The sequence below is a fragment of the Alligator mississippiensis genome, chromosome 9, assembly GCF_030867095.1.
Source record: "Alligator mississippiensis isolate rAllMis1 chromosome 9, rAllMis1, whole genome shotgun sequence".
NCBI classification, from domain to species: Eukaryota; Metazoa; Chordata; order Crocodylia; family Alligatoridae; genus Alligator; species Alligator mississippiensis.
In genome coordinates this window covers 60,595,846-60,623,659 of record NC_081832.1, presented here as the reverse complement: position 1 = coordinate 60,623,659, position 27,814 = coordinate 60,595,846, and the positions used below count along the sequence as shown (strand labels likewise).

At 51.7% G+C, this 27,814-nt stretch overlaps 1 protein-coding gene across 1 annotated transcript in view; it reads left to right on the top strand.

Annotated features, from left to right (window-relative positions):
• Positions 1-27,814, top strand: part of AFAP1L1 (actin filament associated protein 1 like 1) — a 49,075-nt gene that overhangs the window by 14,063 nt on the left and 7,198 nt on the right. Inside the window, exons 2-12 of the mRNA XM_059733506.1 lie at positions 14,660-14,788; positions 16,816-16,899; positions 17,567-17,664; positions 18,853-18,964; positions 20,212-20,310; positions 21,682-21,893; positions 22,711-22,890; positions 24,760-24,843; positions 25,313-25,406; positions 25,814-25,966; positions 26,649-26,860. Coding sequence (XP_059589489.1) covers positions 14,660-14,788; positions 16,816-16,899; positions 17,567-17,664; positions 18,853-18,964; positions 20,212-20,310; positions 21,682-21,893; positions 22,711-22,890; positions 24,760-24,843; positions 25,313-25,406; positions 25,814-25,966; positions 26,649-26,860 — 1,457 coding nt within the window. The remainder of the gene's footprint in view (positions 1-14,659; positions 14,789-16,815; positions 16,900-17,566; positions 17,665-18,852; positions 18,965-20,211; positions 20,311-21,681; positions 21,894-22,710; positions 22,891-24,759; positions 24,844-25,312; positions 25,407-25,813; positions 25,967-26,648; positions 26,861-27,814) is intronic.

Sequence of the window (27,814 nt, the reverse complement as noted above, 5' to 3'; positions counted from 1 at the left end):
CAGTGTGTGCCAGGATGCTTTGCAAAGCACAATGCTGCTGAAACGCAGCCACATCTGGAGCAAAGGCTGGCAGCCAGAGTGCTCTGCCTTGATGCCTGCTATCCACAAGGCTGAAGGCAGGGTAAATGTGCACCTTATAGACTAACTAAATAAGATAGATACAGGATACTCAAGTTGACTTTGTCAGAAGATCACTTCATCATCCATAAGGCTACCTGACCTCAGCTAGGCACAATGAAAAAATGTGAGGTGGGGGATTCTGAGAATCCCTCCTTCATCCACTGCCTCCGAATATGAGTCTGCTGCCATTTTCCTTTCCCCATCAGGTTGAGCATCTGGCCCTGCTAGGTCATCATCCCCAGTCCAAAGGTCCCTGTTCCATCAGCATGTGACAATGGACCCCGCTGGAGGAGGAGGAGAGGTCAGGGAGGAAACGAAAGTTTCCAAGATTTGGCAGTGATTCTTTTGAGAGAACAGAGCAAACACAAAGGAACAATTCTGGGAGAGCTGAGCTTCCCCACCAGAGGGAATTTCCTGGTCAGATACAGCCTCTGTTTTCCATTTTTTTTTATTATTATTATTTTTTTCCCCCTCACCTCCTTCCCCATTGAAAAGAAAGTAATTTGTGAATGGAAAAGGCCTCGGGAGCTAGCACAGTCCCTGATCAAACAGCTTCAGTGACTGCAGCCTTTAACAATGAATAAAAGCAGAAGGCAGAGCAAAGTGGCACCTCAGTGACTAACTCATTCAAAAAGGCACAAGCTTTCTTTCGTAAGCAACAGTCATCAGATGTTATTATGAAAGCCTGTGCCTTTCACAGTGAGCTACTAAAGTGCCACCCTGCCCTGCCTTCTGCCAGACTAACATGGCTGAGTACCTCCCTACAAGGAATAAAGATCTTGAATGTGGGCTACGGCTAGGGTAAGGAGATAAGGAGTCCTTCCAGTGCAGTGCTTTACATTGCTGAGTCCAGATCTCTCACAGGCAGCCATGTCATAAAGGCATGTCACTGGCTTTTATGTTTGGCTGGAATGATCTAGTTGGGGGTGGTCCTGCTTTGACCAAGCGGTTGGACTAGATGACCTCCTGAGGTCCTTTCCAACACTAATTGTCTATGATTCTGTGATTCTTTGATAAAGTCCCTCTCATGAGTGGTGGTGGACAGGTCATTTTTGACCTGGAGGGATGAGGGCAGTGGAGTCCCCCAAGGCTCGGTCCTCGGGCCCGCACTGTTCAATTTCTTTATTAGCGACTTGGACGAGAGGGTGAAAAGCACTCTGTTCAAATTCGCCGACGAAACCAAGATTTGGGGCGAGGTGGGCACACTAGAAGGGAGGGACAGGATACAGCTGGACCTGGACAGGTTACAGGGGTGAGCGAATGAGAATAGGATGGGATTCAATACTGACAAGTGTAGGGTACTGCACTTGGGCAGTAAGAACCAGCAGCACCTACAGGCTGGGGAACTCCCTTCTTGAAAGCACAGTGGCAGAAAGAGATCTTGGAGTCATTATCGATTCCAAAATGAACATGGGCCGTCAATGTGGGGATGCGGTCAGTAAGGCCAACCTCACCTTGTCATGCATCCACAGATGCATTACAAGCAGGGCCAAGGAAGTGATCCTCCCCCTCTATGCGGCACTGGTCAGGCCACAGTTGGAGTACTGCATCCAGTTCTGGGCGCTGCACTTCAGGAGGGATGTGGCCAGCATCGAGAGGGTCCAGAGGAGGGCCACCAGCATGATCAGGGGGCAGCAGGGCAGGCCCTATGAGGAAAGGCTAAGGGACCTGAACCTGTTCAGCCTTCACAAGAGAAGGCTGAGAAGAGACCTGGTGGCTGTCTATAAACTTACCAGGGGAGGACCAGCGGGGAATGGGAGAGACCCTGTTTACCCGAGCGCCTCTCGGAGTAACAAGGAATAACGGCCGTAAGTTGCTTAAGAGTAGGTTCAGGCTGGATATCAGGAGGCACTACTTCACAGTCAGGGCGGCTAGGATTTGAAACCAACTTCCAAGGGCAGTGGTGCTGGCTTCTACCTTGGGGGTCTTTAAGAGGAGGCTTGACAGTTACCTAGCTGGGGTCACATGAGCCCAGTATTCTCTCCTGCCCAGGGCAGGGGGTCAGACTTGTAGATCTACGTAGGTCCCTTCTGACCCTACATCTGTGAATCTATGAACTCCATCTTTTGGACTAATCTGGTTGTAAGTTAGCAGTTGAAAGGTTGTTTGAGGAGGATGGCAGGGACAGCAATGTCCATATTCATTGGTATTGTAGGGAACGCAGCCCTGAACAGCTAAGGAGGAAAGTGGGAGTGGACTACAGGGGTTCTCATGCTCGTGGATTAGGCTTCTCTGGGGAGCTGTCTAGGTGAGAACTAAAGATCACAGGGTGGTTTCCAGAAGACCAGAATAATAACCCTGGTGCCTTGACTTGGGAAGGTAGGCCCCCAGCCTCAGTGCAGCCTACCCAGACAGGCCTTTATGCATTTTAATATGCAGTAGAAGCCTTCTCACAGTCCCCGACTGGCTCTGAAGCTGGTTGGTACTGACCTGTATACAGAACTAGCAGAATTGTTCACTGGAGGGAAATTACTTGAAGTTGGGTGAACTTGTCTAAAATGCATTCAAATGAGCCTCTTTGAATGATGCTGGGCCCAGGCAGCAGGGGAGGTGGCTTAGAGCTATAAAGCACTGCCTGCACACAGGACCCTTGGTGAGTTCATACCTTGGCTATTGCAAAAATGAAATGTAGTAGGCTATTTCCTCTCCCCTGCAGGCACCTCCTTCCACTGTTGTCCCTGGTCATGCCTCATCTATTTATGGGCTCCCAAGGGCTACCAGCACTATAAATGTTTGTTTGCTGTGAGTTTGGTTGCTGTTCTAAACAGCCCTCCCCAGGCAGCCAGAGTGTCCTGGGGCCCTGCCTGCAGTGACAGGAAGAGCTTTTTATTTTAGTTACAAACAATGGTCATCGTTCCCTGTGCTCCCTCCTCCTGGCCTTCACCTGGGATCGGAAGGAAATCTCTTACATGTCCAGCCAGAGGAAGGAAGGGACAGGACGTCAGGGCCCCTGCCATCTGGGTGGTGGTGCTCCCATGAGACACGGGATGGAGGTGCAGGCACAGAGAAGCCATGAGAGGGGGCTGCGAGATGCTTCCATACCCAGCTTCCATTACCCTTCTTCCCTCCCACCATGGGACTTGCGGTAGTAGCATCACCACTCTGCTCTTGGGCCACAGGCATAGTCATGTGATGGTTTCATCTGCCCAGTCTGCAGCTTGGGGCTGCCCCTTGGACCCTGGCCCCTTCCACGTGTCGCTTCCCAAGTTCCAGAAGTTTGGAAACTCCTGTGAAATTTCCGCTATTCTCTCCTCTTTGTTGGTCCTTGGAGGGGAGCCCATGCAGACGCCTCTTGCTCCTGTGCTGGAGCCCAGCAGCTGCAGCTAACTGCTACCAAACAACCATGTCTGTGGCCTGTCAATATGGAAATGAGCCCCCGGAGGGAAACAGCAGTAATCTTAAAATAGAGTCCTCTGCTCAAGAGAAACAAAAGCGGAGGAGGAGGAGATACGTGTATCATAGCTGGATCACTGGGGCCCTGCCTCACTGCACAGGAACCTGCCAACCCAAAGGACGCAAGGTTTGGGCTGGCAGGAGGGAGGCTTTTGTTACCCTGTGGGAATCTCAGGGTTATGGAAATGATGATTTAGTGATAGCACAGACGTAGTCCCCACCCTCTGGCTGTGCCAGCACACCTCGGCCCTTGCCAGCAGCAACAACTGCTTCTCCTGCTTCAGAGTCCCCACACAGCTGTGCTGGTTTGCTCAGGCCTGACCTACAGCCTCCTTCCAGTCAGTCAGCACCAAACTTGCTGTTCCTGCAATCCTTGACTTCACCAAGTAAAAATCCCTCCTGCATTCTCATCTTCCCTGTCCCCAATTCCACAGGAGTGATTAGAAAGCTTCCTTCAGGGACGAGATTGGAAATGTAGGAAGGACCAGATGTGCACGAACTAGAAAGGCCTTGGTCATTCCATCCCAGCCCACCTGCTTCCCAGGGCTTTAATGATAAATGATCCAGTGGACTTAAGGCTGAATGTGAAGCAATAGCAAGTCTAGGGAAGTCTTGAAGGAACAAACAGGTGAGATCCATTTTTTAGCACCATGGAGGGAGCCCAGCAGACCTGCCGCCTCTAGGATGCTGCTCATGGGGGAGGCAGTGAGCAGTGTGGGGGTCTCCTTTTGGCTGCATTCACCTGCTCAGACCCTCCAGCCTGCTTTGATGTGGAGTTGAGTTCCCCCTCTCAGGAGCAAAGATGCCCTTTGATGTCTCAGTTGCCATTTCCGTTCCAGGGCTTTGTGGTTTCACGGTTGCAGTTCATCAAGCCCTTGAGGCCAGAATTGTTTGTTGACACAAATGCTTTCCAAGCTGCCACAGGGGAGAACATGAGACGCTCAGCCACTCTCAGCATCCAAAGCCCAAAATGTCAGGCCCTTTGGACAGCACTCGCATAGTGTCTTCCCCTGTGGTCTGGTTAGTCTTTAACCTCTTGGACAAAGAGAGATCTCGGAGGAGTATGTTTGCTTGCTCTCTTCCTTCAGTATCTGGGAGGGAACATGACCTCAGGGTCAGATGATTCAGGCCCCCTAGATTCTACTCCTCCTCTGCCACTGGTCCCCATGTGACCTTGACCAGGTCCCCTGATCTGAGCACCTTATTTACCCAGCAGGGAAATGTGTAGACAAATATCTGCTGACTGTGACAGGATTGCAAAAGGAGTAACAAAAGATCTTTAGCAACCTGAAAGATGCTAAAGAAGAGAAAATGATAACCTATTATGTATGGGGAAAAAATTAAACCTCCATTTCCTGTAGGTAGTTCTTGGGAAACTTGTTAACATCCTGCCATTAAGTGGTGTATTTTCAGGGTCACTAGCTGGTCATCTGGCTGTCAATACCAGGAGAGGGCACTCAGGTCTGTTAATGTAATATCCATATCTGCTAACTGGAAGGTCCTGTCCCTTGCTGCTAGCCCAAACCCCATTCTCCTGTTCAGGAATTTGTCCAGTGCTTTCATGGTGCTGAGTGGAACATCATCCCTTTGTGGGGACTTATTTGGGGTTTTATTCTGAACTCAGATGCCAAAGCAATGAACATGTAGAAGGGCACCCTTCAAAAGAAGCAGGGTTTCCAGGTGTGTAGGGTGCAGTGAACAGAGTCCTGGCATTTTTCCTCATTAATATGAGGTGTGTGGGCCCCATCAAGCTGGGAGGCAAAAGCTTTGGAGATCATGATCAACATGAGACCTATCCCGTGGTTGGTAGATGTTCTGTTTCTTGAGCCATTTTAGATTAGAGAACACACTAGAGACAGCACTGCAGGGAACCTTCCTACGTTAATTTAGAGGGGAATTGGGAGACATAAGGTCCACCCCTGCGCTCCCACTTTCTCTGGGACTTCTCTTGATATCTCTTCCACCAGAGTGTGCCATCTCCTGCCTGGTGTCCTAGGGTGCCCTGTAGCATGGCTGGGCGTCTGGAGGTCCAGGAAGGTCCTCAACAATGCTCTGGCATCTTGCTACCATCATTCCCTGCCCCAGCATAAATGGGAAATGATGGGAGATGCATCCAGTCTAAATGGAAGCTGGGTTTTCTGCCCAGCTCCCTCAGCTCTACCACAAGCTATGGGCAAAATGGCAGGATTGTAGTGGGTGAGTATGAAGGGGGAGGACCCCCGAGACGCCAGGCCTCAAGCAGTCTCCTTTTTCGTTTCCTGCAGCCACCGCATTAACCTTATCTGGGCTGGGAGCCTAATGAGTTCGGAAATTAATTCCTTCCCCTCCCCCGGGCGGATTCGGCTGAGCAGCCTGCACGCACCCCCACCCCTCCTTCTTGGATCACAGGCCTCTTTGATTGGATTTTTTTTTCCCCTTCAATTTGTATTTTGGTGTGTGTCTAACAAGGGAGACGGGAGGGGACAGCTCAGCTGAAGGGAAAACAAAGGAGCCCTCAGTGCCTGCACGGATCCCTGTGTTGCGCACCCCAATTCGGAGCCATCCATCAAGGCGGCACTGTATGAGCTCACTGGCTTGCAATGCTGGGTTACAAGCCTTGCTTATCAGGGACTCTTGCCTCTTCTGTAAATGTAGCTTGGAGTTGCTGTGTGCACTGGGGTCTCCATGCCCCTCCCTGTCACCCTTTACTGCATAGCGCCTGCTTTGTGTCTATTAATAGGTGATCCACTTGCCCCCTTGCCCTCAGCCAGTCTGCAGAGACCTTGAAACAGGAGCTGGTGGTTGTGACTCCACACATGCTGAGGCAGGCAAGGGAAAGGCCTTGGCAAGTACCAGAGGCAGACCCCCACCCCACACCAGCGCCTGGCATAGATATTGGTTCAGGGTACCTGAGCTGAGGAGATGGGAAGCTGCAAGGCTAGAAGCTGCACACTGCAGTGATCATGGCTCACTTTGCTGCAAGATGGATTGGGAATAAGGCTCTGGAAGAAATGGGGCTGTTCTGCAGTAGGGGAAGCCAGAGGTGTCTGCTTCTGGGTTGCATCATTCCCTGCACCTTCCTGACTTTCCAGGTCCATTTGCCCCAGGGCTGGTGGAAGGAGAGGGGGACAGTGTGGGTGAATAGGGAATGGTATGTCTCCTCATAGTTTCAAGGAGCCCATAAAGGTCACTTTAAATGATTATGCCATTATCAGCTAAGCTCAAAGTAAGCAAGGAAAGAGTGTTTGCTTGGAGTGATGGGTACTTGAGCACCTACTTGAATGTTACCTTCTTACTTTTCCTAGAACTTTTAACCTATGGAGTGAGTGATAGCATGGCCTGGGACTGGGAGGAGGGGAGAATGGGAGGAAAGAGGAAGGATTTATAATCAGGCCTGCTGGGCAGGCAGGCTCTTGGACACCAGTGTTACATTGTGGGGCGCAGGGGGTAGAAGATGACTCACCCTTCAGGATGGCTGCAGAGGCAGGCAATATGAGTTTTGCCGCCTCCTCCGCATGTCTAGGAGTCATGCCGATCAGGTTTGGGGGCAACCAAGACAGGTGGCCATGGACATGGAAAGTTTGTGGTTTTCCATGTGCGTGCCCAGCTTGTCATCCTGCCCAAGCGGTGCACAAATGCTTCAGCTGAGGGGTGGTTTGCTTTTGTGGTCTGGGGAGCAATCCTGAATTTCTGAGGGCAGACGTCTTGGTGCAGCTTGTCTGTGCAGTGTCGTTTATGCTGCAGTATTGCATCACATCCAGATGCCGTGGGGAGTGTTGCACTGGCAGACACCCCCCACCATCCACAGGTTCTTCTAGCCAGAGGACACTGAAAGGTGGGCTGGGAGGGAGCTGAGCTTCCCCAGCTCATAACACTGCCCTCACCCACCGTCTCCCACTTTCTAATTCTTCTGTGGCTGGGGAACCTCCATGTATTCTGCTGCTGTCAAATGGGCCCCAGGCCACCTGGCCCTGGAGCAGTTATAAAAGACTCCAGTAACCGATGATCTAAGCAGGTTGGTCTGGTGTCCCTGTTTGTTCTAGCTCCAGAGGTCAGCGAGGATTAGCTCTGTTTATGTTGCACAGGAGCCATGGTCTCTCTCCCCAAAGCAACTTTCCTTCTCCCAGCCCAGACTGGCTGGGTGTGAGAGATGTGGAAGTCTGACTGACACCCAGCTTCTGGTTGTCTGGAGAGCAGGAGTGGGGAGGGGCATCTCTTGGTCCTCTGGAGGGAGGGTGGTAGGCCAAGAGGAGCTGACAACATCCATCTTCATGGGGTGAAGGGTTAATATTTAGCTTGGCTCTGGCAAGGGAGGAGGAAACAGAAGGTTTGTGGAGATAGAAGCTCATCAACTCAGGAGGCAGGAAGTGGCTTGTGAGGGCCACATCCTGCCTGCATCCTGGACGGGCAGTGACCTGGGGCGAGGAACCTGCTCCCAGACCAGGAGCTGCAAGGGGCCTCCGATCCAGGCAGAGGAGAGGTAGGCAGGGAGGAGCGGGGTGGGGGCTGTGGTATGTCTGGGCTCATCTCTCTCAGATTCTGAGTCAGCACCAGCTCCAGATTTGCAGTCTTGCAGATCAAGATTGCAAGTCAGCCTCCCCCAACTCCCAACTGTGAGATTTGTAAAGCAGCGGGTTACCTGCGCATGCAAGCTTTTCTCCAGTCAGGAAGGCTAGAAACTCACTATTTCACATGTGCATCTTTGCTTTTTCTCTTTGCAATCAGGAACTGGGACTTTAAGAAAACACCGGCTAATATGAGACTTGTGACAACACCACCACGGCCAGACCAGAGCTGCCATGCCTCACCTTGGCAGCAGGCTGTGGCTGCCTCCTTAGTATCACTGAACAATGCTGCCTGCTCCCGTTTTGGCAAAGGCCTGTGCAGGACAATGGGGCTAGTCAGATCCTGCCCTTTGTGCTGTTCATCTCAGCAGCTGTCAGGGCAGGTGAAGCTACCAGACTCAGAGAGAAGCTGTGTTTGATATGGGTGACTTTTAAGAGACAGATATGGAGGGAGCCAGTGTCTCTTGCTTCATGTGAGGGAGGGAAGTTGGATGTCTTCACAGGCCCCTTCCCTCTTTACGTGGCCCAATGCTAACCCCTGTTTAATTCTCTGTTTCCACCCTTCCTGGGGAGGAAAGCCTGGACTGAGTGGGAAAACATAACTTGCTGACAACTGAGCTGGAGACGTTCTCCCCACCAGCAGCTGAACTATCCTAAGAGCTTGCAAGATTTCCTGCAGTGTGAAGGGGGAAGGATGGCCCCTGTGGAGCTCCCCAAGGGCAGGAGCTACAGAGGGCAGCTGTAAACTGCCCTTCTCCATTCCCTTCAGAGCCCCAGCATCAAGGGGCACTCCTGCTCTATAGAGCTGCAGAGCAGCTCTTAGCCAGCTGGGCAAGGACACGGTCTCTTAGAGCAGCTTCAGGAGGACTGTGCTGGCCCTACTTCATCCCAGAGTAGCTTAAAGTCACCTTTGCTCTGCCCCTGTACTGGCCAAACTCCTGAAAGGCCAGCACAGTTTGTCCCCGAATGCAGGAGTCTTCAAGCTCTGACATGCAGCTGCTTCTGGGATGGAAAGTGGCGGGCATTTAACAGCCCTATAGCAACATCACAGAAAATGGGGAGAGGAGTCCTGTGTGAGAGCTGCAGCACAGAAGCTTTGGACAGCGTAGATTCCTGTGTCCTGTTCATTTTCACCTCCATTTGTTAAGTCCCAGTCAACAGCAGGAAGATCGTTAGTCCTCCTAAGTGATCAGGATCTTTCTTTGCCAGTACCAGCCATCAGCTGCTAGCAGTGTGCTGGGACACCGCTTTCATTTTACCTGGGAGTGGGGAGGAGCTCCTGGGCTCTAGGGAGTGTGAACAGCTCCTCTGGGTGTGGATGCCCCCCTTGCACTCACCAGCCTGCCCAAAGCAGCAGCAGTGCCCCATGGGCCCAGTGGTTCACTTTTTTTCTTTTTTAATTTGTATCCACAGCCAAATTAGCCAAAACTAATTCCAAATCCAAGTGTCCAGAACCATAAGTGACCTTACTACCAGTGGTTCACTTGCCCAGTCTTCGGTGTGCTCAGTTACCTGCACTGAGGCCTGTGGGCTGTGCTGAGGGTGATATGCAGGCATCCTCTGCTGGGGGCAAATACCTCACTGGGAGCTGGACTGCTTACTTCCCACAAAGCACTTCTAGTGAGAACTGATGCTCTTTGTTCCTGTGGAGCTTGGCCGTGAACATGCTGGCCGGCTCTTCCCTACCCCCTTTACTAACCATCTCCATTAGTCAGCACATCAGAATTCCCTCTGCAGTCGGCCCTGTGAACTTTCCTCCCACCCCTTGGCCTCTGGAGACGGAGAGCCAGCTGTGGACCCCACCTTGGTCATATTATGCTGACTTGCAGCAAATGCATTCTAAGGGAAGAGATCTGGCTTATCCTTCTGGCTTCAGTTTCTTTTCTTTGTCTTTGCCTTTCAGAGCAGATCTCATCACTTTCTGGTCTGGGCGTCTCTCTCATCACTCCTCAAGCTGGGCTTCTCGGAGCCCTACTATCCAAATGGGCTTGGGTCTTGGCACATCTGTGCTGGCAGGCAGAGTTAGGGTGATGCTGAGATTTGGAGCATGACTGAGAGGGTTTGGCACCTGCTGCTTATGCATTTACCTGCTCTCCCATCATGTGAAGCCCAGCTGGTAGGGATTTGTATTGCCCCCTCCCCCATAAAATTAAACAGGAGTGTGGACTTGGAAATTAGTTTGTTCTTGTCTTATTCTGTCTCCTGACCTCCCATGAACAAGACATGACCTGGGGCTGGGGCTGGGGCTGGGGGTGGGTTACAGCAGCTGAGAAACCAATCCCACCAGGGGCAAATTAGTTCAGGGGTATCTTGTTACCAGGCTACTGATGGAAGACTGATCCTCCCAAGGGGAGGGCTGGGGGAGCTGCGAAGAGAGGAGGAAGAGCCAATTGGCAGGACCATGCTGGATCCTGGTGGGGAGGGGAAGGGTTGCTGAGCCACACAATCTGTACAGGGTTTGGGCACTTCCCTCTGCAGGCTTGAGAATGCTGCTTCCCAGCTCTGAGCAAGCCACAGACAAGAAGCCTTTCTCCCTTCTCCTCCTTGGTGCTTTCCCCCAGCAAATCCTGACTCAGATGCTGGACAGTTTTTTCTTTCCTCTTTTCTCAGCTGGTAAATGTGGTACAAGGAGGCTGCATGCCTTGCTCTAAAGTCGGAGAATGCCAAGCAGCTGGCTCAGCTGGGATTTAAACAGGGGCCTCTTCCTCATCAGCACACTTCCTGGTGTGCAGATGATTGTTGATAAGGTGCCTCAAAAAAGACCCTCTCTGTTTCTGGTAGCTGCTTTGCTGCTTTGCTGCTTTTTCTTTCTTGGTACTCATAGTTTCATAGTAGCTAGGGTCAGGAGGGACCTGAACAGATCATCTAGCCTGACCCCTGCCACAGGCAGGAATGAATGCTGGGTTCACAAGACCCCAGACAGGTGATCGTCCAACCTCCTCTTGAATTTGCCCAAGGTAGGGGCAAGGACCACTTCCCTGGGAAGTTGGTTCCAGATTTTGGCCACCCTAACTGTAAAATATTGTCTTCTGATCTCTAACCTAAACCTATTCTCCATCAGCTTATGACCATTGTTCCTTGTCACCGCAGGTGGTGCTGGGGAGAAAAGGGCTCTGCCTATTTGCTGTTGATCCCCCCTGATGAGCTTGTAGGCAGCCACCAGGTCCCCCCTCAGGCTCCTCTTGCTGAGGCTGAACAGTTTCAGGTCCTTCAGTCTCTCCTCGTAGGGCCTGTCCTGCTGCCCTCTCACCAAGCAGGTGGCCCTCCTCTGAACCCTCTCCAGGCTGGCCACATCCCTTTTGAAGTGCGACGCCCAGTACTGGACGCAGTACTCCAACTGCAGCCTGACCAAAGTCGCATAGAGGGGGAGTATCAGCTCTCTGGACCGGCTTGAGATGCACCTTTGGATGCATGACAAGGTATGGCCGGCGTTGCTGGCTGTGGTCTGGTATTGGCGGCTTATGTTCATCTTGGAGTCAATAATGACTCCAGGATCCCTTTCCGTCTCTGTGCTTTCAAGAAGGGAACTCTCCAGCCTGTATGTATGCTGCGCATTCCTTCTCCCAAGGTGCAGCACCCTGCATTTGTCTACGTTGAACCCCATCCTATTCTCATCTGACCACTTTTGTAGTCTGTCTAAATCTAGTTGCAGCCTTTCTCTCCCTTCAAGTGTGTCCACCTCGCCTCACATCTTAGTGTCATCAGCAAACTTGGACAGCGTGCTTTGCACCCCCTTGTCCAAGTCGCTGATGAAGATGTTAAACAGTGCGGGCCCGAGGACCGAGCCCTGGGGGACCCCACTGCTCACATCTTGCCAGGTTGAGTACAACCTGTCCACCACTACTCTCTGAGTGCACCCCATCAGCCAATTTTTTACCCATCCAACTGTGCAGGCATCAATGCCACAGTCACTTAATTTATTGATGAGGATGGGGTGAGAGACAGTGTCAAAGGCCTTCTTAAAGTCTAGAAAGACTATGTCCACAGCGACACCATCATTCAAGGATTTAGTTACTTGGTCGTAAAAGGCAATCAGGTTGGTCTGGCAGGACCTGCCTTTGGTGAAGCCATGCTGGTTGCCCCTGAACATGATTTCCTCTGCTGGCCTCCCACAGATATGCTCCTTGATGATCCTCTCCAAGAGCTTCCCGAGCACCGAGGCAAGGCTTACAGGCCTATACTTACTTGGGTCCTCCTTACTCCCCTTCTTAAAAATAGGGACCACATTAGCCAGTTTCCAATCCCCTGGCACCTGGCCAGATGACCACGAATGCTCATACAGCCGAGCCAAAGGCTCCGCGATGACCCCTGCCAGCTCCCTCAACACCCTTGGGTGGAGGGCATCTGGACCTGCAGGTTTAAAAATGTCTAGCCCTTCCAGAAGATCCCTAACTACATCTGCACTGACTGAAGTCTTGATAGAGCTATCCCCAAGATTGTCCCTACCTCTGGTAGGTGGGATATCCCGGTCCCTGTTCAGGAAAACAGAGGCAAAGAAACTGTTAAAAATATCAGCTTTCTTGTCTGGCATGGCCACCAGATTACCGTTTGTGTCTTGCAGGGGCCCTACATTGCCTGGTGCCCTCTTCTTGCCAATGTACTTGAAAAAGGACTTTTTTGTTGTCCTTAATCCTGGACGCTAGCCTGAGTTTCATCTCTGCCTTGGCCTTCCTAATAGCCCTCCTACATCCCGGGCCAAAGAGGAGTACTCCTCTTTGGTGATAGCTCCTCCCTTCCACTGGTTGTATGCCCCCCTTTTAGTCCTCAGGCATTCCTGTATGCCCTTGCTGAGCCAAGGAGGTTTCTGAGCACTCTTAAACCCTTGCTTTTCTCAGGTACTGTTAGCCTTTGGGCCTGGAGGATCACCCCCTTAAGGTACGACCCTCCCTCATGGACTCCCATCTCCTCTACCTTCTGGGCCCTTAGTGCCTCCCCCACTAGTCTCCTAAGCTCATTGAAGTTGGCCCTTCTGAATTCAAGGGCTTTAGCCTTGCTGTAAGCTCTTGACGCCCTGCGTTGGATAGTGAAATCCAGCAGGTGATGATCGCTATTGCCCAGGTGGTCAAGGACCTGCAGTCCCCTCACCAGGTCATCCCCCATGGCCAGGACCAGGTCCAGTTACCCCTAGTGGGGCTATGCATTTCCTGGATAAGGTGTTGGGTTGCAGTAGGAGGGAGAGGAGGCGCTGAGTCTCCTAGGCTTTTTAAGGCCAGCGGTTTGAATTTTCCCGCGGTGGCCGAGCAGCCAATCAGGTGGCTGAGCAGTGGCCGAGCAGCCAATCAAGTACTCCAGATTACCCAGAAGTGCCTGCCAGCTGGTATCCCATGATCATCTCTTGGCAAAATTGGCCAACTGCGGCCATAATCCACTGGCTAGGGAACTGGCTCTGTGGTCGGACCCAGAGAGTGGTGGTTGACGGAAGCCAATTGTTTTGGTGCCCTGTGATGAGTGGGGTCCCTCAAGGCTCTGTCCTTGGACCTGTATTGTTCAACATCTTCATTAATGGTGTGGACCTTAGAGTCAGAAGTGGACTGGCCAAGTTCGCCGACGATACCAAACTTTGGGGTAAAGTATCCATACTTGAGGACAGGAGGGCGATCCAGGCTGACCTTGACAGGCTCAGGAAGTGGGCAGACGAGAACCTGATGGTGTTTAACACCAAAAAATACAAGGTTCTCCACCTTGGGAAGAAAAACCTGCAGCATCCTTATAGGCTTGGCAATGCTACGCTGGCTAGCACTACAGATGAAAGGGACTTGGGGGTCATGATTGACCACAAAATGAACATGAGCCTTCAATGCGATGCTGCGACTAGTAAAGTGAGCAAAACGCTGGCTTACATCCATAGATGCTTCTCAAGCAAATCTGGGGACATCATTCTCCCATTGTACTCAACCTTGGTGAGGCCACAGCTGGAGTACTGTGTCGAGTTTTGGGCTCTACAATTCAAAAAGGATGTGGAGAAGCTTGAGAGGGTGCAGAGAAGAACCACGTGCACGATCAGAGTCAGGTAAAGAAACCTTACGACGACAGGCTGAGAGCTGTGGGACTCTTCAGCCTGGAAAAGCGCAGGCTCAGGGGTGATCTGATGGCCACCTATAAGTTTATCAGTGGTGTCCACCAGGATCTGGGGGAACATTTGTTCACCAGAGCGCCCCAAGGGATGACAAGGTCTAATGATTATAAACTCCTGCAAGACCATTTCAGGCTGGACATAAGGAAGAATTTCTTTACTGTCCGAGCCCCCAAGGTCTGGAATAGCCTGCCATCGGAGGTGGTTCAAGCACCTGCTTTGAACACCTTCAAGAGACATTTGGATGTTTACCTTGCTGGGATCTTATGACCCCAGCTGACTTCCTGCCCCTGGGGCAGGGGGCTGGACTCTGATCTTCCGAGGTCCCTTCCAGCCCTAATGTCTATGAAATCTATGAAATACTGTATGCTCCTGAGACTCTTTTGTTTTATCCTTCCCTCCATCTCTTGGTGAGCCCCCCTAACATCGCCCCTTCTATGGCGAGGAAGGAGTCCGGCAGTGAAGCCTTCGGGTCCTCTCCCCAGCTGGCTCCCTCCCTTTACTGAGCTGTCTCTTCTGCTTTCCCTAGTGCTGGACCAGCTCCTCCCAGAGCTCAGTCTGCTGCTCAAGCTGCTGGATCATGAGTACCTGAGCTCCACCACCCTGGAAAAGAAGCTGGCTGTCTCGAGCATCCTGCAGAAGTTGCAGCCCCCCACAGGTCAGTGAGCTGTCTTATCATCCCTCCTGCTCTACTCTTCCCCTCCACTGCTTCTCCCCTTTCTAGTCTGTGCTGGTGAGGGCTGGCCAATAACAGGGAGGCCTCTATTCCTACAGGAGGGGGTGTTACCCCTTGACCCCCATCCCTGTGGTCCTGGCAGAGCTTACTTCATGTTGTTTGTTGGCTTTACATCATTACAAATTGGGAGAGGGGGAAGGGCATGGAATGGCTGGGCTGTACATTGCAGGGAGCATCAGGGCCCCTCCTCAGGCAGGCTCCCCCCTCAGAGCCTGTGGGCTGTGGGGGTGAGTAGTGTGAGGAGAGGCCTCTAAAGGACTTGTATGTCTAAGTCTGGCATCTTGCGGGGTTGAGTTGGGGGAAGGGAGGATCAATGGTCCTCTCCGCTAGGGACAATCTCTGGTGAGCAGCTAAGAGTGTCACTGCCCATGGAGGCTGTAGCGTAGGGGCAGGCAATTATTTTGGGCAGGGGGCCACTTACTGAGTTTCGGTAAGCCATCAAGGACCACATGACAGGCAGCCCAGGGCAGATTAATTAATTTCCTAAATTTTTAGGGTCCCTGCAGGCTGGATAGAATAGCCTGGCGGGCCGCATCCAGCCCCTGGGCTGCATTTTGCCCACCCCTGCTGTAGTGACACTGCCTGGACTGGTTGCAGCTGCCGGGGACTTCAGAGTGACCAGCATGGGAGCTGCAGAACCTGCTGCTTCGGACATCCATTGCAAAGACAATCAGATGGGGAAGCAGTTCAGGAAGGCGGCAGGGGGAACAGCTCTCTGCCCTGGCAGGAACGAACTAACATGAACCAATACTGCTGCTCCCTTAGCCCCCACCTGACAGAGCTTTCAGCTGAGAAGCTGGAGCCCCCAGGTTCCCCCCCTGCCTCTGATCTCTCCCTGGAGACTGACACTTGCTGTGCCGCCTGCCTTGCCCCCCTTACTGACAGAGGCTCCTGACTCCCTCTGGTGGCGCATTCATGCCAAGGAAGTCCTCCAGCTGACCTTGAGTAGCAGAGGTGCAGGTAGAAAACAATATAGCTGGCAAGATCCAGCTGCTCTTCCCTCCTGATTTATCCAGGCTCTCTGGACACAAATGAACTCTCTTATCAGTTATCACTATTTCACTTGCTTTGCAATGGGAGCTGCAGGCAGTTTGGGGCAGAAAGCTCCCACGTTCTAGGGGGCAAGTGCCTCTAGATTCAGGGCTGAAACACTTGCTTCATCTCCTTTCAGTGCTGACCAACTGTATAACCCCTGGCAGGCCTCTGCTGCAGCAGCAGTGGTCCCAGGGGCCTCCCTTCCCCTCGCCCTAGCTGCCGCACACCGGAGTTACGCAGCATGTGTACGTCAGGCTGCCTGGCACGTGAAGCACTAACACCAGTTGGCTCCTGTGCAAACAAGCCCAGCCCAGGGAATGGGGCCTGCGGCGTGTGGCCATGTTGTGATTGGACTGGAGTTGCTTGGCGTTTCCTGTGGAAACGCTCATTCCCACGGGCTTTCCTGCTACCCGGCTCTGCTGAGTGGAGGGAGGATTTCCATGGGAAAGGCAAAGCAGCTCCATACCTGGAAGCTTCACTGCTTCCTCCCCCAGCACCTGGGCAGAGTGGAAGTGTCCCTTGGAGGCTCCATTTCCTTTGGAACAGCTCTCGGCAGGGGCCTCACTGAGCTGGATATCGTAGCTTTTCCCTCTGTTTCCTTGTGCTTGTCATGCGTCATTGGTGCTCTCCTGCTTCCCCACCTCTTTCCTGCTGGGGTTGCAGAGCTGTTTCTCTCCCTGTCCTCTGCCTGCTGTCTTTAGATGACAGGGGTCACTGTGACAGGTGCTGCAGGTTAACCATGCCATGCATGGTTATCTCTGGGTGCAGTGGTCCCTTTGGTTCCTGCTGATTTCCAGGGAGTGGGGTGTGTGACTGCCTGGGGAGTGGACCACCAACAAAGAGATCTGTGTGCTGGCCTCCCTGTCCCCATGTTCAGAAGTTGGCTTAATTTTTCCCCTACTCATCGCTCACAGGGAAGGATGCGGACTATATGTACGTGAACACAGAGACCCTGCACAATGGCACCAGCTTTGTGGCATCCCTCTTTGAAGAGTTTGGTATGTACCAGCTGATCACCTCCTATTTGGAGAATCCTCCAATCCCCGCTGGCCACGCAGCTGAACTGGCATAACTTCCTCTGGCCAAGAAGGCCATGAGGTCCTATCCCGCCCCAGGATTCTGGCATCACCCAGCACAAACTGTCAGCACGGCTGGTGAAGCCCGGACCTCTGGATCACCCATTATCCTAAATTTGTCCTGCACCTCTGCACCACATGCCCAAACGGCAATTAAAACTGCTGGGACAATGGTAGAGAAAGCAGGGTTAAAACCAAATGGAACAACAGACATTGACGCTCAGTAAAGCTCCTGCGACCTGCTGCCCAAAACTGAGTGTGAATTATGGCTGTCACATGGATCTGTTTTATTTCTTCACCCTTGCCCAGAGTTGAGCCCATTGTTCCATGTAGCACTGGGAAGCACCCAGATAGGAAAGGGCCTGTAGGACTCCACAGCTGGCTACATTTATAGCACTGCTGTGATACTGCACAGCTGATAGATAACATTCTTATGGCAGCAGAATGACTGATAAGGGGCAGTAGGGTGGAGTGGCTTTGTGCCTAGGGCTGTGAGATTAAAGAGGAAAGCTGTCTCGAAGGTCTGTCTGACAAGCCTGGTTTCTGGTGCTGCAGTGTTGCTTGGCCTCACAACTTCAATACTTTCCAGATTGCAACCTGCAGGATCTCCAGGACATGCAGGAGGAGGATGGAGACACTGGTGTGGGCATCGGCTTGGACCTTGCAAGGAGTCAGCCAGTCAAAACTGTGAGTCCAGCCACCTCTGAGTGGCCCTCGCCATTGGTAGGTCCTTATGCTGACTCTGACAAGACTTAGTCTCTCAGGCCAGTGATACCCCTGTGGCTGGACTCTGAGGTTGTAGTCCAGTGGCAGGACTGATGCTGTGACTCCAAGTATCAGAATGCCCCGGGCTGCTGCGTTTGGTATGGAGCCAAGGCCCAAGAGGCAGCAACAGTGAAAGATGAAGGGTTGCAGAGTGCACAAAGCTGGACTCAGTACCAGATAACCCTTTGGGCTTAGGTGCTAAGTTTTAGAAGGGAAGCAAGAAAAGTGAAAGTCAAAAAAAGAAAACTGTTTTGAAGCTAGGTTGAATCCCAAATGGAGTGGATGTGACTTGTGTTTTGTGTTGGATGGTGCTGCTTGCCTGTGACTGGAAAAAGCCATGCTGTCACATTCTGTGCTCTCAGGCAACTCCTGCCCTGTGTGGCTGGGTCTTGTGCTTCGTAAACAGTTGCCCTGTCCAGCACAATCATAAAAGCTCATAAGGGCTGGGGCAGACAGTTATTTGGTGCATCTCCTACCCAGTGCAGCTTTACATTCAGGAGAATCCAGCATCACCCCAGGTGTGGATCCACCTAGTTCCCCTTTAGGGCACACAGCTCCCCTTGAAACCATGTAGCTGCTGGCTGAAAGTGGCTCTCGTCCTCTGGTGCGCAATCCATGTTGCGTTGGTGTTGGGACCATGGCCAGGGTGGAGATGGTAAGGAAGGGAGATTAGAGGCTGGGGTGTCAAAAATGTGTTTTGGGGGTGAATATTCTCCTCCTTGGACATCCTGGCATTCTTCAGTCCTGATCAACACCCTTCTGGAAGAATGCCCAAAGAAGGCTCAGTCATGTTCATCATTAAGATACCAGCAGCTTGGAGTATTTGCCAAGTAAGGATGCAAATCAAAAGCCAGTTCACTGCCTCTGGAAGTGGATCATTCGGTGTGAACTACGTAGGCTTTGAGAAGCCAGTGATTCCATCCTGAAGAGTATAGCAAACATCCAGGGGGGCAGATCCAGAGGGATGACGAGGACTGGGGTTCCCTTTCTGGTTATTATGGTGACAGCTCTCATTGATGGTTCTCTGAGCATCCTGAGGGGCCTGTAGCTCAGCCCTGCCCCATTTCCCTCTGCATGTCTAATCCTCAGTGGTCTCTCTATGTCATGTAGGCTCCTGGGGACCCTCCACCCCCACTTCCCACCACCCCTCCACCTGAAGATTACTATGAGGAGGCCCTGCCTTTGGGCCCTGGAAAGGCCCCAGAGTACATCACTTCCCGCAGTAAGTTGAATGCTGTGTAAACAGGGAGCGCGGTTGAGAACGCTTAGTCAGGTGGGCCCAGCATGTTTCTGCAGCTGCAGGGCCCTGATTTCGACATAGTAGACAAGGGACCTTCTTCAGAGCCTCGCACTGGGCTCCTCATTAGCTTATCCCAGGGAAGGCAGCGCTCTAGCACTGAGGCAGTGATGCTCCTATCCCTGCTTCCTCCCATCCCACGGTTATGTGATGAGGGGAGGTTTGCTTTGATGCAGGGATCAGAACTGAGTGACTGGGCATGTTCAGAGCCTGAGAGAAGATGCTCGCCCACAGCCAGTGCAATGACTCAGGGAGCAAAGGGAGCTGGCTGGAGGCAATGGACTCAATGTGAAGCAGTTTTCATCTGCAGCAGTCAATGGATTTCATTTGCGGTGTCTTCCCCAATGCCAAACCAAGCTCCTGCCGTGTGGGGAGAAAATGAAGAGGTCGATCACCTAGGGTGACTTGTCAGTAGTGCTGGTGGCTGGTCAGCTTGAGAATGACCATACAGGTGCATCAAGGGAATTATATCCTATCCTTAATGTGGGGCCTTGTGGGAGAGAGGGATCCCTGAGCTACTCCATGTGGAGCTGCTTGATCAGGGGCTCTGGCACTTCACAGGAAATGCCGGGGTATTCAGTGCCTCGGCCTCTGCCTCCCTCCTATCCCAGCTGCTGGGTGCGTAGGGCTGAGTTCCCTCTATATGAGGGACAGCCGAGGAAGGAGGCTGAAGGACTCCCAGGAACAGTCCCTGAAGGAGGAGTGTGCTGAGCTTCCTTCGGAGTGGCAGTGACCTTGGAGAAGTTTTCGGAAAGGAGCTGGATGCCAAAGAACTTTTCCCAGGCTGGGGCCCCAAAATGTGTCACTTGGCAGCCCCCACACAGCATCTTTCCTCTCAAGGGCTGTGGTGTCTAGTGGCTCTCAGACAGCGGGTGGGGAGGTGAGGGAGGCCTTCTGGGGCTGAGGCTCTTCCAGAGATCCTGTACATAAAGTTCTCTGCATCCTTTTTGGGTCATGCATACTTTATCTTTGCCAGTAACTGCAGGCATGTCTAATTCTCTGAGGCTAGCCATGCTGCTGAGCTGAAACTAGTGTGAGCAGCAAGGCTTGGCCTAGTTTAGCTCAGCAAAGCCCTCAGATGAAGCCTTTTGATGATCCACTTTGCCCCATTAGTACCCTGAGCCAGAGTATTCTTTACTGAAAGCTTGATGTATTCTTTACTTTCTCTGCAGATAGCTCCAGTCCCCCCAACTCAATCGAGGATGGCTATTATGAGGATGCCGACAGCAACTACCCTGTTACCAGGATGAATGGGGAGCAGAAAAACTCCTGTAGGTACCAGGGCAGAGCCTCTTCAAGATAGCCACTCTCATGGGACAGGAGTGAACCCAGCATGGACTAGGCCAAATCCAGAGGGGATGAGCTGTGGCCTGGAGATGGGGAATCCTACCAAGAGCCAAAGTTACCTAGGGGCACACACAACCTATGGTCGACCACAGAGCTCCAAGACTTTCATAGGTGGATGTTGCAGAGATAAATTGGAGGAGTGAGGAAGAGCCAGGCCCTCTATTCATTTACTGCAACTTAGCCCCCATGGAAAGAGTGGGCACCTGCTGCTCTGGGAACCCCTGACAGAAGCAGTACAAACTAGCCCTTCCCCAGCAGTGAAAAAAAATCCATCTATGGACAGCTCAGGGGCTGGGACTTTCCTCATCCAGTTTTCACAACCCAAAACAGTTGCTCTTCAAGACCCACCTCACTAGCCACTTGAGCAAAACTGGATACTGGCAGTTGGCAACTCCTGGCATGCATGGTACCTCTAACATGGGCTATCTAGCCTTGACCTTTCTCGCTGTGCTTGGAGAAGCCATTGATTCTCTAGGAATGAGAATCTCCATCTAAGACTGAAGGTTCCTCTTGCAGATGAGGTTGTTTACAGCCCTCCCTGCCTCGTCTATGTAATAAATGTCCAAGCAGGTTAGGAATCTGGACCTGTCCCTGCATCTGACTCCATCCTCAACAACTTGGAAGAGGCTTAGGGTAACATTGGCCAATGTATAGGGCCCTCTCACTGTGAAGCTCTGCTGGCACCAACCACAGACCCCAGCTTCAGGAAGAGACGTTCCTGGTGGGTTTTGCTCTGAGGAGTAGGCAATTGTTCCCACTTGGCCAGTTCCTCCATTGCTCTGTGAACCTTCAGGGCGACACCCCCATGTGCAGGGAATACACTAGCACAGTATAAAAACAATGACATTTTCCAGAGTGTGCAGTTGCTGTCCCAGGTCATATTTGGGAGGGTCAGGGCAGAAGTGTTAGTGTGTGAGAGCCCCCACTTCACAGAGAAGAAATGACTTTGCTGGCTAGTTCTGAGCCATGCAGCTTTTGGTCAGATGCTCACAAACCTGGAATCTGTTAAGCCAGTCCACTGGCTCAGAAAGAGGGATCTATTGTCCAAGTAGGCCTGGCACTTGGCCTCCCAGCACTAGGGGTGAACTTGGAAAGGAACTGGAGGGAAATGGAAACTCAGTGTCACTGCTGCTGTTCCGGAGTTTGACCCTGAGTCTCTCCCTCTAATTTTCTCTCCCCAAGAACTGCTTAGAGAGGGAAACCTATGGGCTGGAGTCCCACTCTGGATGCAAGGTACTGGAGCTCTGTTCTCAGTGGCATCCTGGGGTGTCTGAGATTTTTATGCTTTCTTCCAGACAATGACTCCGATGCAATGAGCAGCTCCTATGAGTCCTATGATGAGGAGGAGGAGGATGGGAAGGGCCAGCAGCTGACACACCAGTGGCCATCAGAGGAAGCTTCCATGAACCTGGTGAAGGACTGCAGGATTTGTGCTTTCCTGTTGCGCAAGAAGCGCTTTGGGCAGTGGGCCAAGCAGCTGACGGTCATCAAGGAAAACAGACTCCTGGTGAGGCTGCAGCAGGCTGAACGCTGGGCTATGCAGAGGGGTTTCAGGGAGGGTTTAAGTTGAAGAAAGGTGACAGCATCATGTGGAGTTGGAGTGGCCTTTGGCTTCAGTTTGAGAGCACCAAAGCTGGGATTAACTTTGGTGGGGAATTTCTAAGCTTGTCTAACCACCTGATGAAAAACAAAATGTAGGGTTGTCTCCTATGTACCATCTCTGCAGGTGTAAGTCAGATTTTGGGAACCCCTATGATGTTGTAAGGTCATATATATAAACCCACAGATGCTGTGCAAAATAACAGTGCCCCCTGCAAGGCCCATAGCCCAGGTCTCCAAGCAGAAGCCATCAGGGTTCACCTGAGTGTTTATTACCTGACACCATCATGCCAACCATGATGGATAAAGTTTGAAAAGCAGGTTAAAGGCATTTCCCAGAGCACAGCACAGCCCATGCAGCAGGATACTGCATTCCTCAGGTTCTGTGCTAGCTCTGAGAGGACTTGTGGTCTTGGTAGGAGAAGGACAGAGGAGTGGGGATTCCTGGGTTCTGTTCCTGCATTCCTCTGTGACTTAAGATGAGTCACTCTTCCCATCCCAGAGGGGAAACTGAGGAGCAGTCACATGAGACTACGGTAACTTTGCCATCTCTGTAAACTGCTTTGGGGTCTCAGATCACGCTTCATATAAGAGATGGCCAGAACCTAGGCAGAGATGTTCACCACTGGGCTGGCATGCTCCCTCTCCCCATATCCCCATAGCATTGGCAGAAGATACAGACTCGTCTCCACTCCAAGCATAACTATTGCATCTTCTTTTTCTAGTGTTACAAAAGCTCCAAGGATCGGCAGCCACACCTAGAGGTGCCCCTGAGTGCCTGCAACGTCATCTATGTGCCCAAGGATGGACGTCGCAAGAAGCACGAGCTGCGCTTCTCTCTGCCAGGGGCTGAGGCCCTGGTGCTGGCAGTACAGAGCAAAGAGCAGGCTGAGGAGTGGTTGAAGGTACCTCTGGCTGCAGCGCCAGCTTATACCCTTGTCTCTGCCTTGTGTCACTGTCTCAGTGATGTTGAGGGACCGTCACCAGCTCAGTGTTATAGGAACCTTTCCAGTGAATCCTCCTGGCTTTGATGCTGTCATCTCTGCATGTAGCTTGGTTCCCATGATCCCTGTCTGAAACTAGTAGTAGGCAGGGTGGCTGGCTCCCATGGGAAAGGCCAGGGTTTCCATGCTGCCTTATCTTGATGGGGAAGAGGGCTTTCCTCACATCTCTTATCGCCCCTGCCTAGCTGGGGCTCCAGCTGTGAGGAGAGCTCTCCAGCCAGCACAGCCTGCCCAGGCAGTGTCCTCCCCTTCCACTGGCTCTGATAGCCAGGAGTCACACAGGCCATGGGGGAGGGCCTCCTCTTGCCCTCCCCCCTTTTCCTGCCTTTGTTCTGGTTGAAGGAGGGTGGGTAGCTTGGCCTGTATGTGGGAAGCTGCAGGGGGAAGTCACTAACTCTGTGTCTGAGCTGACAGTGTGTGAAGGGACATGAAGTAAGGGTATTAAACAGCACCACCACCTCTCCCCCAGGGAGCCACAGCCCCTGACCCTGCTCACCTTAAATCTGCTGGGATAGGGTGATCAACTGCTGAGAGACTGGTGTGCCAGTCTCCCTCTCTATCCCACCCCATTACAGTGCAGTGTGGATCAACTGGTGCCATCACATCCTGGATAGCAAATGGACCTGCATTTAAGCGCTGGATTGGGGAAGAGAGGGAACTCTGTGCACATCTCCAGGCTCATTCAGCATGGAAGTTTTGGTCGTGATTTTTGAGTACTTTGCTTCACAGGCAAATTAAAATAGTTCAGGAAAGACTGCCCTTATTCAGGGTGGGTCCTGATGGAAGTGTGCCTGCCAGTCTCACCATTGTCCCAGCCCAGCCTGCCAAACTTTGCATGTATCTTCAGGCATCCTGGGTTCCCATTCCTGCTCTAGTGCAGTCTTCCTATGTAACCTTAGGCAAGTGATGTAGTCTCTAAGGGCATGTCTACATGAGACACTTTAAGGTGCATTAGCCTAAATTCAAGGCTATTAGGGCACGTGTCTGCATGTGTGCATCCTCAATGCATTTTAAAATGGAGAATTTAGGCTATTCATGCCTAAATTTGATGCCTGCAAATGCAGGTATCAAATGTAGGCACAAATAGTTAAAGCGCATTAATGAACATGTAGATGCATTAAATCACATTAATGCTGTGTGTGTGGACTGACTTGGGACTAAAGTTAGTCCCAAATCAGTCCACACACACAGTGTTAATGCATTTTAATGCCTGCACATGTAGACATCAGCCTAAACCTGCTTAATACGCATTAAGCTAATGCACATTCAATTTTGGCACACTTAAATGCACGTGTAGACACACCCTCTATGTCCATCTGTATAACCAGAATAATAGCACTTCCCTTTCTGACAGTGTTGGAAGAAGAATTATGTTCAGGCATTCTTAGACTGACAGAATTCACATTAGTGTAGTGGTTCAGTCTGTCTGCCACTGAAGCCTCATAGGTCAGCTAGCTAGACTCTACTCTGACTTCTGTCTTTGGGACTATAGATGGGAATTTGAGACATATTTCAATCAGTTCAATCCATGGCTACCCTATTCATTAAGTGCAAGTCAAATGGGACTGGGCAGAGGAATTTTTTTAGAGGAAACTTTCCAGTGAGGAACGTGCCAATTACTCCCTGCAGCTGTTCAGAAGGGATTATGGTCACTAATCCCAACCTGCCATTTGCTCTGGTCAGACCATGGCAGTGTGGCCAGTCTTGGAGTTCATTCAGTTGAAAGGGGTCCTGAGATGCTGTTGCTAAGAGGCTTTGTCATTGTCACAGGCAATAAAGGAAGCGAGCAGCCCCAACACAGGAGGGACCGAGGCCCCTACATCCCCTGTACTGTGCAAAACAGACCTGGACAAGGTAACCTATTTTCTCTCTCCCCTCTCCAAATTGTGCTGCTGGTCAGACTGGGCTGAGGATGGGAGGAGGGAAGCACACCCACCCTGATGTCACAGTGACTGAAGGACTGGGAGTCAGGGGGCCTCAAGGCTGAGGCTTGGAGTGCTAAAGAGCAGGCTTACTTTCCTGCGTTTGCATAGCAGTAGGTGGTGAAAGGCTTCCTGAATGCACCCTCAAAGAACATCGAAGATTGGCCTGAGCTGGAGGTGCAAACTCTTCTAGTGGCCTGGGGCACATACCCTTCCTGTTCTGCTGGGTTAGGTGGAGGCTACTGGGACCCTGCCACATTTGCAGAGCTGTCATCGATGGTGGTCATTCCATGCTGACACTGAAAGGGTTAAAGCTCTTTGGGTGTTGTGGGGAGGTAGATAGCTGCTACCATTAGGATCCCCATGACATGCATTGATCTATGCTTGCCTTTTCCCCACAGAGGTTATCACAAGACAAACAGACTTCTGACTCGGACAGTGTAGCGACAGGAGAGAACTGCTCGCCGCTGGCCCGGAGGGAGCCCCGAGAACATGGTGAGAGCACCAGCCCCTCTCCCGCTGCAGAAACAACCTTCCCTCCCTTCCCCTCAGCTCAGTGGTGTCCATTAGCTGCTGGAACATGGGAAGGGGCTGGCCTGCTCACACACTCTTTGTCAGTGCCATTAGGCCCTGCTGCATGGCTGGTAACAGGAGGCTCCTTCCACAGAGCTGTGGGCAGCCCCATCCCTGAGTTTTCCCTCCACACCAGTCATTGGGAACTCTGTTGTCCCAAGGTACAAGAGTTGTTGGGAGTTGAGAATGTCCTGCGCTAGCTCCTATCAGCATATTTCCAACATGCAACTGTCCCAGCCCCTGAAAAACTGCTCTTGCCTGAGGTAGGCAGTGCTTTGCCTGGCTTTGAAGATGCCCTCTCCTGAGCTGGCACTCCGTCCTGTTCCCAGGGAAAGGCAAGAAGAGTGGCTTGGCTGAACTGAAGGGCTCGGTGAGCCGCGCAGCTGGGAAGAAGATCACCAGGATCATCAGCTTCTCCAAGAAGAAGGCATCTCCTGAGGACACACAGACCTCCTCCACTGAGGAGGACATCCCATGCTGTGGTTTGTACCACACTGATAGGAGAGGGTGATGGGAGCACAAACAGGGAATCCTGGTGAACTGAGTCTAGAGGGAAGTTTGCCTTGGGACTTGGTGACAGGTCCTTCTCTGCCCCAGTGGAAAGGGTAGAGTGGTGGGGAGAGGTTGCTATCCAGATTGCAGAGGATTTTGCTGTTGCTCTTGAATTTCCAGACTCCATTTCTGTGGCCCAAATGTAGAAACACTTTGCAAACCTACCGGCTTCAGGGGAGATTTTTCCTGAGCATGATCTCAGTAAAAACCAAGCAGGAGGGCCCAGTGACTAATGGTTTTGTGTATCTAATTGGAAGATCTCCACACAGAGGGAGCATCCAGACACCTCATGGAGTTTTGCAGTAGGGCTTTTACTGCTAAAGAAATTATTGTGAGGAAATAGCTGCCAGTTTTGTTAATGGTGAATGGCAGAGGTAGGGAGACCTGCAGTGATTTGCTGAGAGGCACAGCAGTAGGAGCACAGCAGCACTTCAGACTGATAGTGAGAGCAGATGACCTTTCAGTTGCATGATTGGCGCCTCCAGCAAAACCCCCCAGTGCCTCTTACTACCCGCCTTCTTCTCTACCTCATGCATGACAGTTAATTAGGTCCAGCCAGTTAGGCACTGACTGAGATGCTGACTTCTGTCTGGGATCTGGCTCTCCCTGCAGGTTATTTGAACGTCTTGGTTAATCAGTGCTGGAAGGAGCGCTGGTGTCGCTTAAAAGGCAACACCCTTTATTTCCACAAGGACCGCACTGATTTACGCACACACGTGAACGCTGTCGTCCTCCGCGGCTGTGAGGTGGTTCCAGGGCTGGGCCCCAAGCACCCATTTGCTTTCCGCATCCTTCGAAATGGTCAGGAAGTCTCTGCCTTGGAGGTGAGCATGCATTCTCTGAGGCTTGGAGGGGTGAAGGAAGCATTCCCTGCCTCATTCAAGGAGAAGAGGTTGGGCCCAAAGCTTGGGCTGCTGTTTCCTCAAGGTCTACAACAAACCTAGAGCTAAACAGGGAAATGCCCTAGATTCTAAAGCAAGACTTCCACAGATCATCCAGTTTAGCCCTTCCCCTACTGTGCTTTGACACTTGAGACAACCATGTGGGGTTAGCGCATGGAACAGAGAAGCAATATGGAGGAACTCAAAAAGTGAAGTGGATCAGTTGAGTTTCTCTGCACAGGATCATAAGAAAGTAGGTCTGGAAGGGACCTCACAATGTCATCTAGTCCAGCCCACTGCTCAAGGCAGGATCATCCCTGACTAAACCATCCCAGATAAGTCTGTCTATCCATCCCGCTTTTGAAAGTTTCCAAGCATGGAAAATGCACAACTTCTCTAGGTAGCCTGCTCCAATGCCTGCCCCACCTCATAATCAGAAAGGTCCTCCAAATCTCCAACCTAAATTTCCCCTGCTGCAGCTTGAGGCAGTTGTTCCTAGTCCTATCCCATACAGCCACAAAGAAAAGCCCACTTCCATCCTTTCTATAATCACCCTTCAGGTATTTGAAGACTGTTATCAAATCCCCCCTCAGTCTTTTCTTCTCCACACTAAATAACCCTAGTTCTTTCAGCCTTTCCTTATAAGTTTTGCCTCTCAGACCCCTAAGCATTTTTATTGCCCAGTGCTGGACTCTTTCCAAACTGTCCACATCCTTCTTAGAGTGTGGGGCCCAAAACTGGCCTCCACCAGTACTCCAGAGGAGCCCTCACCAGTGCTGAAAATAATCACTTCACTTGATTTGCAAGTGACACTCCTGTTTATACAACCCAGGATGCTGATGGGTTTTTTTTCAACAAGAGGACACTGTTGGCTCATATTCAGTTTATGGTACACTG